This window comes from Onychomys torridus, chromosome 14 (genome assembly GCF_903995425.1).
Source record: "Onychomys torridus chromosome 14, mOncTor1.1, whole genome shotgun sequence".
Taxonomy (NCBI): domain Eukaryota; kingdom Metazoa; phylum Chordata; class Mammalia; order Rodentia; family Cricetidae; genus Onychomys; species Onychomys torridus.
The window spans coordinates 66,056,139-66,069,779 of NC_050456.1; the positions used below are offsets into that span (position 1 = coordinate 66,056,139).

Consider the following 13,641-nt stretch of genomic DNA (forward strand, 5'->3'; position numbering starts at 1 on the left):
ATACAATATTTGTCAACATACAATGCGATAGACAATAGATTTTTAGTAAATTATCACTAAATATATTATAAATGATAAAGCATTCTATTTGTCTAAAATTCAAATAGCAAGTCCCTGTCAACTGAATCACAGAACATGTGCATGTGTGATGCTGGGGGATCAAGTTCTGGGCCTTCTGAGTGCAAGCATTGTACCACTGAGCCATATTCCCAATACCTGCACTTCACAAGACATTATAGACAAAGAAGATGTAAGAAGCTGAATGTAAAATCTATGCATATGTTGTTTATGGGGACCTTACACATTTGGACACTCTAAACTTACATCTGTAACAGTATTTAACTGCAAATTCTTAAGGGTCGAAAGTTGCTACAGATGAAATTATGTTTATAAGGAATATTTTAGCATTTGGAAACAATCATGATGAGACTCAGGTAACAGACATGATCTTTTCCCCTCCCTTCTAGTGTGTACAGGGCCTACACAGCAGACAGTACCTCCTACTTTCTTCTTTATCAAAGTTGTCTTGCTTGGTAACTTATATTTATTTTTGTGCCAGATACTGAATGCAGAGATTTAAATTTGAGTTACACCCCAGTCCTTATACCGTATTTCCTAATGTCCTCGTTCCAGGCAGAGATGGTTTCCCAAAACCTCAACTCAATAGGGGTGGGTAGAGCCAGGATAGGTGTGCTAATATCAGTACTCAGGCCCTATTTCCTCTCTTTCACCAAATCTGGCTATCACCTATCTCTAGAAAGTCAAATCCCAACTTTTCACAACCACCTTTAGCCCTTTAATTTTTTAAATTTATGTGGGGTGCACACATGTACTCTGGCATTTATGTGAAGGGGAGGGGGAGGAGACAGAGTATGAGTATGTCAGGGTATGCATGTAGAGAACACAGAGAGCAGAGAGAGACAGAGACACACAGAGAGACACAAAGACAGAGAGAGAGAGAGAGAGACAGCCAGACCTCCAGACAGACACAAAGACAAGAGACAGACAGAGAGACAGGCAGAGAGATACAAAGACAGAGATGGAGAAATGAGAATGAACAGAATATGTGTGTGGCCACACATGTGCCAGGCATGTATGTGGCAGAATACCTAAGGAAGTTAGTTCTTTGCTTCTACTCTGTGGGTCCCAGGAATCAAACTCTGGGTTGTCAGGTTGGTGGTAAGCGCCTCTGCCTGCTGAGCCATCTTGCTAGCTCTAACAACCATTTTTTAAACTTTTTAAAATTTAATCTGTGTATCTTTCACATCATGCATCTCGATCCCATTCATTTCCCATTGCTGCGTATCCTCCCTCTGCCCTTGCACCCTAATAAAATTTAAAAGGAAAAAGAAAAAAAAAAAAAAAAGGTAGGGGACTTTGTCATGAAAGCTTTAGTATGGCACAGTGAGTCATGCAGTAAACACTTTTATCCAAATATCTTTACTTGCAAGTGTTCACTGTAGAGTCATTGGTCTGGTCTGAGCCTCTGGTTTGTGCTATACTATCGATGCTGGCCTCACTGGGACTCCTCCTGGTCATCCCGCTGTTGCCCCATGTTGTGGAGATCCTGCAGCTTTGGGTCTGCAGGACCAGCCCCTTCACATGCTCCAGCAGATCACAGGTGGGGTGGATGTTGGTGGACCAACTTATAACCCAGGTTCTGGGCCTGGGTAATTGCAGGGTTGGTCAACCTGCCAACTCTCCCTTGTCCTCACCACCAGGGTGAGCTCTCCTTTGTCCTCATCACATGATGCCACATGACAGATGGGGACAGCTGTTCCATGCTCACAACTTGGGGGCTGGTTCATTCACACACCTCCACCAACAGGATTGGCTCTATTGTGCTGTCCAGGCGAGGTGTGGGGCCTGCTTACAACCATTTTTGACTGTTTCTTGTATAGAAACAGATTAGTTCTCTTGAAGTTACTAATTGGAAAGCATAAACATGAAGTTTTTTTAAACAGGACATTCCTATCTCCTAGTTTGCCTTCAGTGCAGTTTAATACACAACACTTTTTATTTGTTTTCCCGAGTCTTTCTGTAGCCCATGCTGGCCATGAGTGCGCTATCTTTAGGCATCCTCTTCACACTGGGATAATAGATGCATGCAACCACATCTAGCTAAAAATGTCTTTAAAATAAAGTTTTAACATAAACGGTTAGGTAAGTAGACTGTATTTCGCCATTCATTTATTTTTTTTTTCACTTTTGTAATACAATAAGTATTAGCTATTTAGTAAGAAAATATTCTCCAGAGATTTCTGTTTTCTGCTCTTTATTAGAATACAGTATGACTTTACACCTGGACTAGCCCCTACTGCTCTTTATTAGAATACAGTATGATTTTACACCTGGACTAGCCCCTACTGCTCTATGTAACACAGAAGCCAGGTCCTTGCTCCCTTGGCTACACTCAAGAGTAGGAATTAGAAAATGGTCACCACTGGGCCAGGTCTATCCCAGCACTTAAAAATCATGTTATTTGTCATTAATATTCTATAAGCCATAGGTAGAGCAGTAAGATGTTTGGACTTTTGGGGAAGAATATGATATTTGTATGTACCTTATTACTTATACTTCAGCTATTATTACTATATAGTATAACTAAAACAGAAAGTACTCAAGTTTCCTTACCTGACATGTCTGCTGAATCACCTATAATGAAGAATCAGTTAAAAAAAAGCTATCAATAAATAATATAATAGTACATTTATAAAACATAATTATAATTTTGTTATTTAATTGACAAAATATCCTATACAAAATTAGGTTATTATATCAAATTGAGTAGACTGGGAGAAGGCACTCACTTTCATTATCTACATATATTAATGTCTATGAATGATCATTCAGTCTTTCTTTCAGTGTATTTAATGAGATACATAAAATTTTAAACATAGTAATTTGTAAAGTAATATTGCTATGAACCATTTTGGTTTTATAAAATGCACTGCTAATTACACTTTAGGGGTTTGATGCATCTGTGCTTGCAGGAAAGAATTATATCTGAGGAACGGGGCAGCAAAGACAACCCAGAGAAGAACAAATTCCTGACTAACAAACAGTATCTGCAGGGCTAATTAAGATATCAAAATATCGAGAAAGCTAGTAAAGTGAGTATAACAATTGTGACTCACTGAGACACCCCCCACAAACACATGCTAATTTCAATAATGTTTACCAGTATACTTGACTGGCCACATCTGTAATGCAAGATCATGGTAATTTTCTGACTGTCAATTTAAACAGACCTGCTATCCTACTCATTGAGTTGTGAACCTTGATTTTTTGACAGAAGTTAAAAATAAATCACAAGTAAATTTCAAACCATTGGTGAATCTGATCAATACTAATGCCAAGCAAACATTTTTAAATGCCAAGAGATTCTCTAACATGAAACAGAACTTCATTCTCTCTTCCCCAACCTAACCTTTGCTGAACCACGGTTCTACCCCATTGGTCTAATTCATCTCTTGGCTCCCTTTTTCATCCTTCCTCCAACTTTTATATACTATTGAATGCAAACGTTTTACTGCAGAAATTCCTGGTAACGCTAAAGGCCAACTGTTTACACAGTAGTCTGAGCAAACCCCAATAACCAAAGTCAAGCATAGATGTAATCGAGCTGGGCTCCACACGCATACATGCATTCTGAGCAATCTACAATTTAATACACTTCAACTTTTCCTAGGGTGCTGAAATTATTAGAACAAAGTAAATGGTTCAAACTACTTCTTTCTGAAATACAGAAACATACCTACTTGGCCAGTTGCCACTATGTTGATAAATTTGGGGTGCTGATTTACAGTGAGGCACAGAATGTCATCATTATGTTCCTGATAAAAACTCTGAGTCCCTATAAAGAAAGAATTTGAGAGTTAACTTTAGAAACTTTAAGACGCAACAGCCAAATGCACTTATTAAGCATAATAAATTAATGTATTTGTTCACTCAAAATATATTTTGAGCATTAACCATGTAAGTGATTACTATCAAAATGATGATAATCTTAAAGGGATAGAGCCCTGAAAAGGATAAACCACATACAAACTGAAGATACCAAGTACCATGAGAGACAGAGAACAAAAGCCTGGGGATGCAGCTAACTGTGCATACACATGGTTCATCTGAATGAAGTGGATGGTAATGAAAGCAAGCAATGTGGATAGAAAAGTAAGCAGGTACTAGAATTATGGAAGACTTTGAATACTTGCCTATCATCTTCCCTCTTTGATTTTGTAAAGAAAAAATTTACTAGGGTCACAGAAAAAAGTAATTACTCATTTATTAATCTGGGTACTGTTTACTCATATTTCACATTTATCTTATAAGCAGTATTTTTTTTTATCAGAAAGCTAATATGGCTCCTCTAGCAGTACTGACAGTGAAGGGACCTTTCAGAGGCTCCAAAAGCAGTCCATGAAGGTGATAACAAGACTAAATAAAACGGGGTAAAATAACTCAGTGTGGAAATGAAGTCAGGACAGCAGGCTGGATGTAGATTCTAGAGGACCGTGTACAGCATGTTCTCCACAAACTCAACAATTGCACTAACACACCTATGTTACTTACACTTCCTCAAAACCCCTGGGTGTGGCAGTACACACCTGCAATCCCACAGAGGCAGGTGTATCTTTATGAGTTTGAGGCCAGCCTGGGCTACACAGTGAGTTCCATGCCAGACTGAGCAACTTAAGGACTTTTGTCCAAAAACCAAAAATAAGCAAATCAATCTTCTCAAGTTGAAGTGTGTTTTGTATTTTCCAGAGCAGAAGGTCCAGTGAGAGGAACAAACAAGTAATTACAGGCTACTGGCTAAACTGGCGGAAAAGAAGCTAGCAGACACTTCTCTGAACATGACAACATAGCCCCAAACTGAAGAGAAATACTCAAGACCAAAGCAGAGCAGAAACAGGCAGATCTCTATGAGTTGGAGTTTGAGGCCAGTCTGGTCTACATAGCAAGTTCCATGCCAGCCAAAGCTACATAGTGAGTCCCTGTCTTGAAAAAAATTTTAAATAAGAATACTATTTTTAGTTTTAACAAATAATTTTAAGCTGCTAGATAAGAAGTTCTAAAGGATAAACAGTGTGTCAGGGAATAAGTCCTCCTACCTGTAGCAACATTGTGCAGAATCCCAACAGAGGCCGTGTGATAAATTATATCATCACCATCATTTAAGTAGTGCACATTGTTCCTGCAGTCTCTGCCTCGATAGCCAAAAGCAAGCTCCAACACAAGATCCTACAGCAATGACAAAACCATTGTCCATTACATCCTTCTCGGCGTACACGTTCACTAGAGCTCTGTGACACAGACAGTACTAGCATTTTCTGTCAAAGGGAGAATGTGCTTTTGAAATCAAGCTTGACATTTACATTTTCTTTACCCTTTCAAAAATTTCACATATACATCAAATAAATAAATAAATATACATATATAAAATATACTTTATCTTCCCCCACTATCCTCTCCTCCCTTCCCTCCCACTGAACCCCTTCTTCCCCAAAAGCCCATCCCTTGGTGTCCTATTGCCTGATTGCTGCTGTGTAAATGTGCATGGGTGGGTGGTTATTCACTTAAGAAAGGACAACTTACCAGGGGTTGGACCCCTGAGGAGCATGATTTCTTTCCCCCAGCAACCACTGACTACATCTCTTTGGGGAGAGGGGCCTCTGAGGCTACTCCCTATTGGTGGTAGAGTATTGATGGGCCCAGTCTTATGCAGGTAACCACTACAGGTGTGACTTCATGGGTTCAACAGCCATTAGACATATTGTCACATGCTTTCAGCAATGGAAACACACATTCCATATTTTTAAATACAAACTTAGAAAAAACAGAAGGGAATCACAAGGTCATCTCATTCCAAGAGAATAGATTTAAGTTTCCATGTGTTAAACATTGACACATTTCTTATGTCCAAAGGAATGTTTCAGTTTGTGTTCATTGTTAGTCCAGGTACTTGTTCGACATACTTAAGGTAAATTATGTTCAAATTAGACATCCAGGAGAGTCCAAAGCTGTTTCTGACAAGTCATGGGTAAAGTTCTGGCAGAGAATCCAACTAGAAGTACTCCTTTTCATTGCCTTATGGGCAGTGGGAGGGAGCTACACGCATCGGCCTCCTGCAGCTGCACACCTCTCTCATGCCGGATCTAGCACAGCTTGCTTGTTTGCTGCCGATACTGGCTTTATGAAATGCCCTTGAGAAGGTTTCTTGATGGAAGAGAGAAAAAGAAACAATCTCCATGTGCCCTATATATTAAATGTATCACATGAGGCAAAAGGTTCCTGAAATAGTGCATCTAAAGTTTAACTTATAACCCTACCAAGATGTGTTGCTTCCCTATTTATTCATGAAATCATTAAAATAAATTTATATTTAGGCATTTCTCCAAGACACAGATCAATTCAGGATATTACTCATGCAACAATAAAAGACTCATTTGAAATTAAGAGAAACAGAGGGCATCAATCCAAGTTTCAGACCTGAGTAACAATTAAGCAACCAAGTTTACAACCAAGAAAAGATAATTCAATATACCCAGTTTCATGAAAACTAATGGCAACACTTGAATGTTTTATAAAAAGGAATATTGAGAAATTTGCTTTCCATACCTCTATGGGTCTCTTCTTCTTGCCAACATTGTTTGACTGAAGTTTCTCTGGCTGTGGTGGGGCCCTACTCACTGGGGGCCTGCAAGAGAGGAGTGGGAAGGAGGAAAGACAGTATTACCCAGGGCCTCTACTGATCTCCCAAACCGCCCTCCAGAAATGTCACCCTCCCCAAAGGGAGCCCACTCTCGTTCCACTAGACTGTGCTCTCTATATCTTATATATCTCTATATCTATAACTTCTAATGTAGAAAGAAAGAACATCTTTATTCAATTTTACTTTTATTATAACTTCTAATGTAGAAAGAAAGAATATATTTATTCAATTTTTCTTTTATTATCTTTGGTCTCTGTTTCACAATATAAATAACATAGCATAAGAATAGGCAAATATAAGAGTGTTAGTTTGACACACTCAAACATTTCTGGATGGGTATAGTATCATCAAAGCCTGGATTATTGCTCTGAAGCATCCCTTATGGCTTACATAGCAGATACCTAAAACATTCTGACAATGAATTTGGATGACATTTCATGAACTTTCTACACTATTGGTAACATAATTCACATGAGTTCAAATTTCTAACAGCACATTTCCCATGCTCCTCCACGCCCTTTACTATGCCCGCTGCCTGAATCCCCCTCAAGGTGGCTAATGTCATCAATAGCAGAAAATTATTCAAGGAAGACATTTTATAGTCACAAGGTAAACCACTCAACATCCCCAAAAGGTCACTAACACAATTACTGCCTCCAACTTTCCCTCTTCCCGAATCTGTTTATGGAATATTTATCACCTTTCCCTCCATAATAGCTTTTGAATCAAGCCCTCTCTTATCTGCTCAGAATTTGCTATTCCAACAAGGGCATAGATTCATAATTTGAATTATAAAATTGTGGAAGAACTTTTATAAAACCTTTTATTTAATTTTAAAGGCCACTGACTAGTCCATCTCAACCATTATTCAAATATCTTATAATCTAAACACTGAATCTAAATCATGCATTAATTCCTCTCTAAATTTTAAATATTCAATTTATAACTAAATTAGAAATAAAAGATACACATTAATTTTATAAAAACTTACAACATTTAATGATTTATTAAAGCCATATAGATTTCAAAATTACTGTCAAGGTATAATTTGTAAAGCTAAAAGAAGTGTTGTATCTTTTAAAATATATTTGTGTGTGTGTGTGCGTGCGCACACGCATGTCCACATGTGTGTGTGAGTCCATGCATATCTGAGTGTATGTGTACCATGTGCAAGCAGGAGCCCACAGAGGTCAGAAGAGGTGTCAGATGCCTTGGAACTGGAGTTAAGGACGATTGTGAGTCACCATGTGGATTCTAGAAACTGAACTTAGTTCTCTGCAATTACAGTCAGTGCTCTTAACCACTGAGCTGTCTCTCTAGCCCAATGCATACAGTATAAAATAATGCAGAGTGTTGGGGATCTAGCCTGGTGGCAGCATGGTGGCCTAGCACAAGGAAATCCTGGATTTGATCCTGAGTACTGTAAAACAGTGTTAAATAAATGTACATACTCACATAGTCTGTACTGAGCATTACTGACTGTTATCAAAAAAATATCTTTAGCAAGAATGTGTAACTTTCCAAAGTAATCATAGAATTTTAAAGTTCAAACCTTCACATTTTGAATATTCATAAGTAAAAATAGAACTAAATTTATAATATTTAATTATATTCCTACCTGGACTAGTTTAAAAAAAATGACAGAAAGTCTGGCTTTTCTTCCAAGTCAACTTGGTTTGTGAACTTTCTTCAACGTGTAAGTACCTCATAGCTTCAATTCTAATCCCATTAGCAAGCTTTACCTCTATAACCTGATGTAACAATTAAGCATGTTTTAATTTTATAAGGATTATTTACATAAATCCTATTACTGCCTAAAATGAAATTATTTGGCTTGTAAAATTATACAGTTTGGATGCATAAAATGTTAGTAATACAGTGACTTATGTGAGCTACACAACTCAGATGCTGCTCTTTTAGAGGGAGGGAGCGGGAGCAGAGGTGGAGACAAGGAATCACCCACTCCTTAATGGCAGACAGGAGAGGTGACAAAAACACAAAGTGTGTCCTGTAAACATAACAAGGACAGGGTTACCTGGATCCTCTTTTTAGCAGCAGGGAAAAAAAGGAAAAGGATTATAACACATACTTGAATTTTAAACATGATTAAAGAATCTCACATAATAAAATATTGTTAGGTTTAGCACAGATAAACTATATTTCATACATTAAAGGCTTGTTCTTAAGAAAAGCTTAAATTAATCCATTAATGGCAGAGAAACCAGAAGATTAAAAAAGGAAGACATATGAGAATTCAGAATGTGCTGTGATAAATTTTAGAGTGTCATTCCTCTTGACTCTGTTCTTAAGGAAGGAAAAGAGAACCAAAGCCAGGTACTGCTGGGCTGCTTTTAAACAAACTGTCTCATGAGACCATCCTTCATATCTAAGAAGGTTCTCCAGGTACCAACTCAAGCAGTCAGACTCAGTCATTCAGGGCCTTACTGAGTTTGGGACTTGGCTAAAAAAAGGAAGTATAATTAAAAAGAAGAATGCCAACTGAGTTTGGTGGTGCTCATCTATAATGCCAGCACACTCTAGGAAGCTGAGGCAGGAGGATTGCTGTGAATTCAAGGCTAGTGTGAGCAACACTTATTAGTACCAGGGCAGCCAGAGCTACAGAGCAAGACTGTCTCAAAACACATCTCTCCCACTTCCCAAGAAGAAAAATTCCCTTAATAGCAGAATGAAGCTTAGCAGTGGGTGACAGAAATCCAGCATTCTGGCGGCTGTGAGAAGGGATCTCAAATGCCAGCCAGCTCTGGCTACACTTTGAGATTCTGTCTCAAAACACCAAAATCAAATCAAATCAAAACACAAGGGTCTGAGGAAGCAGCTGTGTTGGAACACTGGCCTATCACCTGAGGCCTGGATTCGGCCCCAGGAGTGGGAGGAGAGCTATGACAACATAAGGACTGACAGAACTGAAAGGGAGCACAGACGGCTCCTTCCGCAGCTTTCCTGTCAGGTGGCTGTCCAAGCACACTGTGACAGCGAGGTTACTTCACGTAAAAAGCTGTCCATATCCAGGACAGCAATTACAGCTCCACTTAGCTTCATGTTTCAAACAAGTGATTCCTAGATAACTGAGTGTTCTTAGAACAGCCTTCTAACTTTCCTTCATTCTGTGCTTTCTTCTATGATACTCAGAACAGCCAGGGTTTCCTTTAACATGGAGCTCAGTTAAAGGAAACACACTACTTTCCAGACAGACTAGGTCTGAATGTTTCATTTCTGTTAAAATGGTGTAAGATTATGTGGGCCTGCTCAGACGTCAAGCCATACTCTGGAGTCATCTTTGCATATATTACTCTGTTGAAAACACAATGAATTTCCCAGACAATTAATTTCCATTGTCAAATTATTCAAGGACACCGACTGGGTTTCTGAACAATCTGGTCTCAAACGCACTTTTCATCTGGATCTCCCAGCATTTTTCTAGAAAGTGCAATCTTTTCTTCCTTCTAAAATTGGCTCATTTCCACGATGTCTCCTTTAGAATTGCTTTGAAGATATTTTCATCTCATTGAAGGTAGCCGTAAGCCAGCACTCCAATAGCCTTTTTTATCCATATAATTTTGTTAAACACAAAAATACCATAATTACCCTATTTTTAAAAAATGAATGAGTATATTAAACATCATTAAATGGAACAAATGGTTTATAAAGTGAATAACCTTTCATTGGTAAATACATATGACTATGTTAGTTTTCATGGGCATCTAAAGGAAGTACTAAAATTCACGGATTCATGAACAGTCATTTGTAAAATTATAATGAAGACCTACTTCCAGAATAACAACCACATTTCATTTTCTAATTGGTTTTGTCAAGTGTAACTAAATGTTTTACAGCAAAAATTAATATCTTGAAATATTCTAGGAATCAAAATAGAATAATAAACATTTTGATAGAACATGTTCTTTATAACACTTACCTTACTACCCCCTGTCTTTGAAAGGCAAAGGAGAAGAAAGTGGGAAAACACGTAAGAAATTGATGGTGAATATATATAATGAAAGTAAGAAGAATAACAGTAACAGCAAAAAAATAAGAAAATACAACATTTCTAACTTTATAACAGATTTTGGATATTTTAATTAAAACACTAGAAATTTGATTAAAATTTAACTACCTTAGATACAAAATATTTGCTATAAAATACTTACTAAAAAAGAAAGTCATATCACTATTAAAATCATTCAGCAAAAAATATCCTCAAAGTATTAACTAAATACAGTAGCAATCAATTGCTATCAGAAATATTTCCTTTAAAGTAGCTTAGCTGATTATGAAGTAACTGATTAATATTTAATGACTAACATTAAAATACAAACAACTATTTAAACAACTAAAGTATACTCTGAATAATACATTCAAAACTGGCAGAATAAGTATTGCCTTTTATCTCCTCTTACTATCGTGTGTGTGTGTGTGTGTGTGTGTGTGTGTGTGTGTGTGTGTGTGAAAATGAGGCTCTTCTGAGCCACATTAGTGACATCTGTCTCAGCGTTTTCAAAAGAATTTAGCAGAATTGGCACTACAGAAATTGAGAATGAAATGCAAAAAAAATCCAAACTAGAGTTGGGCATGGTGGCGTACACCTTCCTACCAGCACCTGAGATGCAGAGGCAGAAAAAGTATGCACAGGAGGCAAGCCTGGAGTACTGTACACAGTGAGTCCCAGGCCTGACCAGGCTACAAGTCAGACCCTGTCTCAGGCAAACAAACAAAAAGAACTAACTAATGAAAATGGTTGTAGCAATGAAAGCATTAAATAGTTCTTCACGACAGGAAAATCTTTCTTTCATCTGACATCACGTGGGTTGCTTCACCAGTGAAAAGGAAATCTGCTTTACTGTGACAAATTATGTCTTCCAGAGTAAAGTTAGGTTATATAACAAACTGAGCTGATGAATGATAAAATTTCTCCTTGAAAAAAATCAATATACCTTATGAAAGAGATTATGGCACTTTTTACTTTTCATTATGTGGAAGATAGAAATTTCCTTAAATAAAACTAATTTTTCAAATCTTCAATTTACAAAACCCATATTTGTTTATGTATGGTCCATTCCTGTAATTAATAAATATTAAGGTAGTACTGATTACTTTGTGAATATTTAACATCAGGATTAGTATTTTAGGTTACTTTTTCCTTCTGTCATCATCACCTTCTTCTTCTCATTCTTCTTTTTTAAATGAGACAGGCTCTCTCACTTTGTAGCCCTGGCTAGCCTGGAATTTGCTTGTAAAACAGGCTGTCCTCATATTCACAGAGCTCTATCCGCCTCTGCCTCCTAAGCGCTGGGATTACAGATGTGTGTCATCATGCCAGCCTACCCTCTATTTCATTAAACAGTGTGGTATCATTAGTAAAGATCTATTTCTTAATTCTTAATATTTAATTCTTGATTATGTTATTTAGAACTTAAAATAATCCATAGATAAGGATTATAGCTCTCATTCTGCCTGTGAAGAACACAGGTTGAGACGAATATTTTTTCAAAGTCACACAATTGATACATGACACAAATGGGTATTTCAGCGTTTTGTCTGGCTCCAAATGTATGAACTTAGCACTAGCCACTGTCTTCTAGCAAGTTGCCTCACCCTGGAATTTTAATACATGTATTCAGATCACAGTATGAATGACTTTCCTAACAATTTTATACTTCTCCTCTTCATGCAGAACAAAACGCACACTCACCCTCTGACTCTTCTTTAGATGACTGCTCACTGTTGTTACCTAGGCTGTTTTATGGACAAACTGAGCACCTGAAGTAGACAGGAGCTGCGTGTGCTCCCTGGAAATACTGCCAGCAGTGAGTCCTCAGACTGCCTTGGGGTCTCCTTCCCCATTATTAGGTGTGGTCACCCCTAACTTCATCCCTCGCCCTGTCTAGGCCCTCATTTCATGTTTTCCATCAAACACTAACTTCTCATGGCAACGTTTCTTTCATGATAGCCATCTCTGGAAGTCACTGCTATCCCACCCTCTACTACCTCTGTTTCTCACTGTTTCTGGACAACATCTTCTATTATTTCTTAAAACCTCTTCAGTTGTGGAGTCTATACCATAGGCTTGTTTGTTCTGTTTGTGATTCTGAGATTAGAGCCCAGGCCTCAGGTGTGCTGGCCAGTGCTCTCTCCCTGAGCTACACATCCAAATCCCAAATGCCTCTTCACTGTTCTCCATCCTTGACTTGGAATACACTTGGCCAAACTCCCTTCTTAGCAAAGACTTTACTAGACAGTTCTCTGCTGGGCTGGGGAGACAGTTCCGTCAGTAATGTGTTTGCCTTACAAGCATGAGCAGTTAAGTTCAATCTTCAGAACCCATGTCAAAAAAAACCAAAAAACAGGTGTTAATCCTGAGACTTCCTTGTCAGCCAGACTTGTCTATTTGGGGAATTCCAGCCCAGTGAGAGACTTTGCCTCCAAACAAACAAACAAACAAAGGATGGCTCCTGAGAAACAACAGCCGACAGCCATGCTCTGTCTCTGACCTGCACCAGCACTTGTGTTCATATACAGTCACCCAAACACATACTTGTATGTGTACACAGAAACACAAGAGTTTTCTTTACATAAAATTGCTCTGCATGTGTTGATTCTATATCAAGACCAGTAATTTTCATTAAAGAAATTCCACTTCAATTCATCTTTTGAGTACATTTTTTGAAATAGTAACAGCTGATCCTACATTAAGGGCTTTTAGAGACTGAGTCACACCTTATCTCCTCCCCAATCTATCACACACTTATGAAAGTCATAAAATAATATTAATCCAGTCATAGCAACTTTACATACAGACAGTGTAAACACCAACAGTACTTAAGGACATTTTCTTTTCTTTTCAAGATTTATTTATTATGTATACAGTGTTCTGTCTGCAGGCCAGAAGAGGGCACCAGATCTCAGTA

At 37.9% G+C, this 13,641-nt stretch overlaps 1 protein-coding gene across 5 annotated transcripts in view; it reads right to left on the reverse strand.

The window, feature by feature from the left end:
* The window catches only part of Eml5 (EMAP like 5), a 115,653-nt gene that overhangs the window by 17,074 nt on the left and 84,938 nt on the right, over window positions 1-13,641 (reverse strand). For 3 of the 5 annotated variants that reach the window (XM_036205764.1, XM_036205763.1, XM_036205767.1), the window contains exons 28-33: window positions 10,653-10,667; window positions 8,751-8,759; window positions 6,622-6,700; window positions 5,115-5,244; window positions 3,758-3,856; window positions 2,635-2,655 (exon numbers count right to left, since the gene is read on the reverse strand). In XM_036205764.1, coding sequence (XP_036061657.1) covers window positions 2,635-2,655; window positions 3,758-3,856; window positions 5,115-5,244; window positions 6,622-6,700; window positions 8,751-8,759; window positions 10,653-10,667 — 353 coding nt within the window. The remainder of the gene's footprint in view (window positions 1-2,634; window positions 2,656-3,757; window positions 3,857-5,114; window positions 5,245-6,621; window positions 6,701-8,750; window positions 8,760-10,652; window positions 10,668-13,641) is intronic. The other 2 variants (XM_036205768.1, XM_036205766.1) reach the window with 2 other exon arrangements.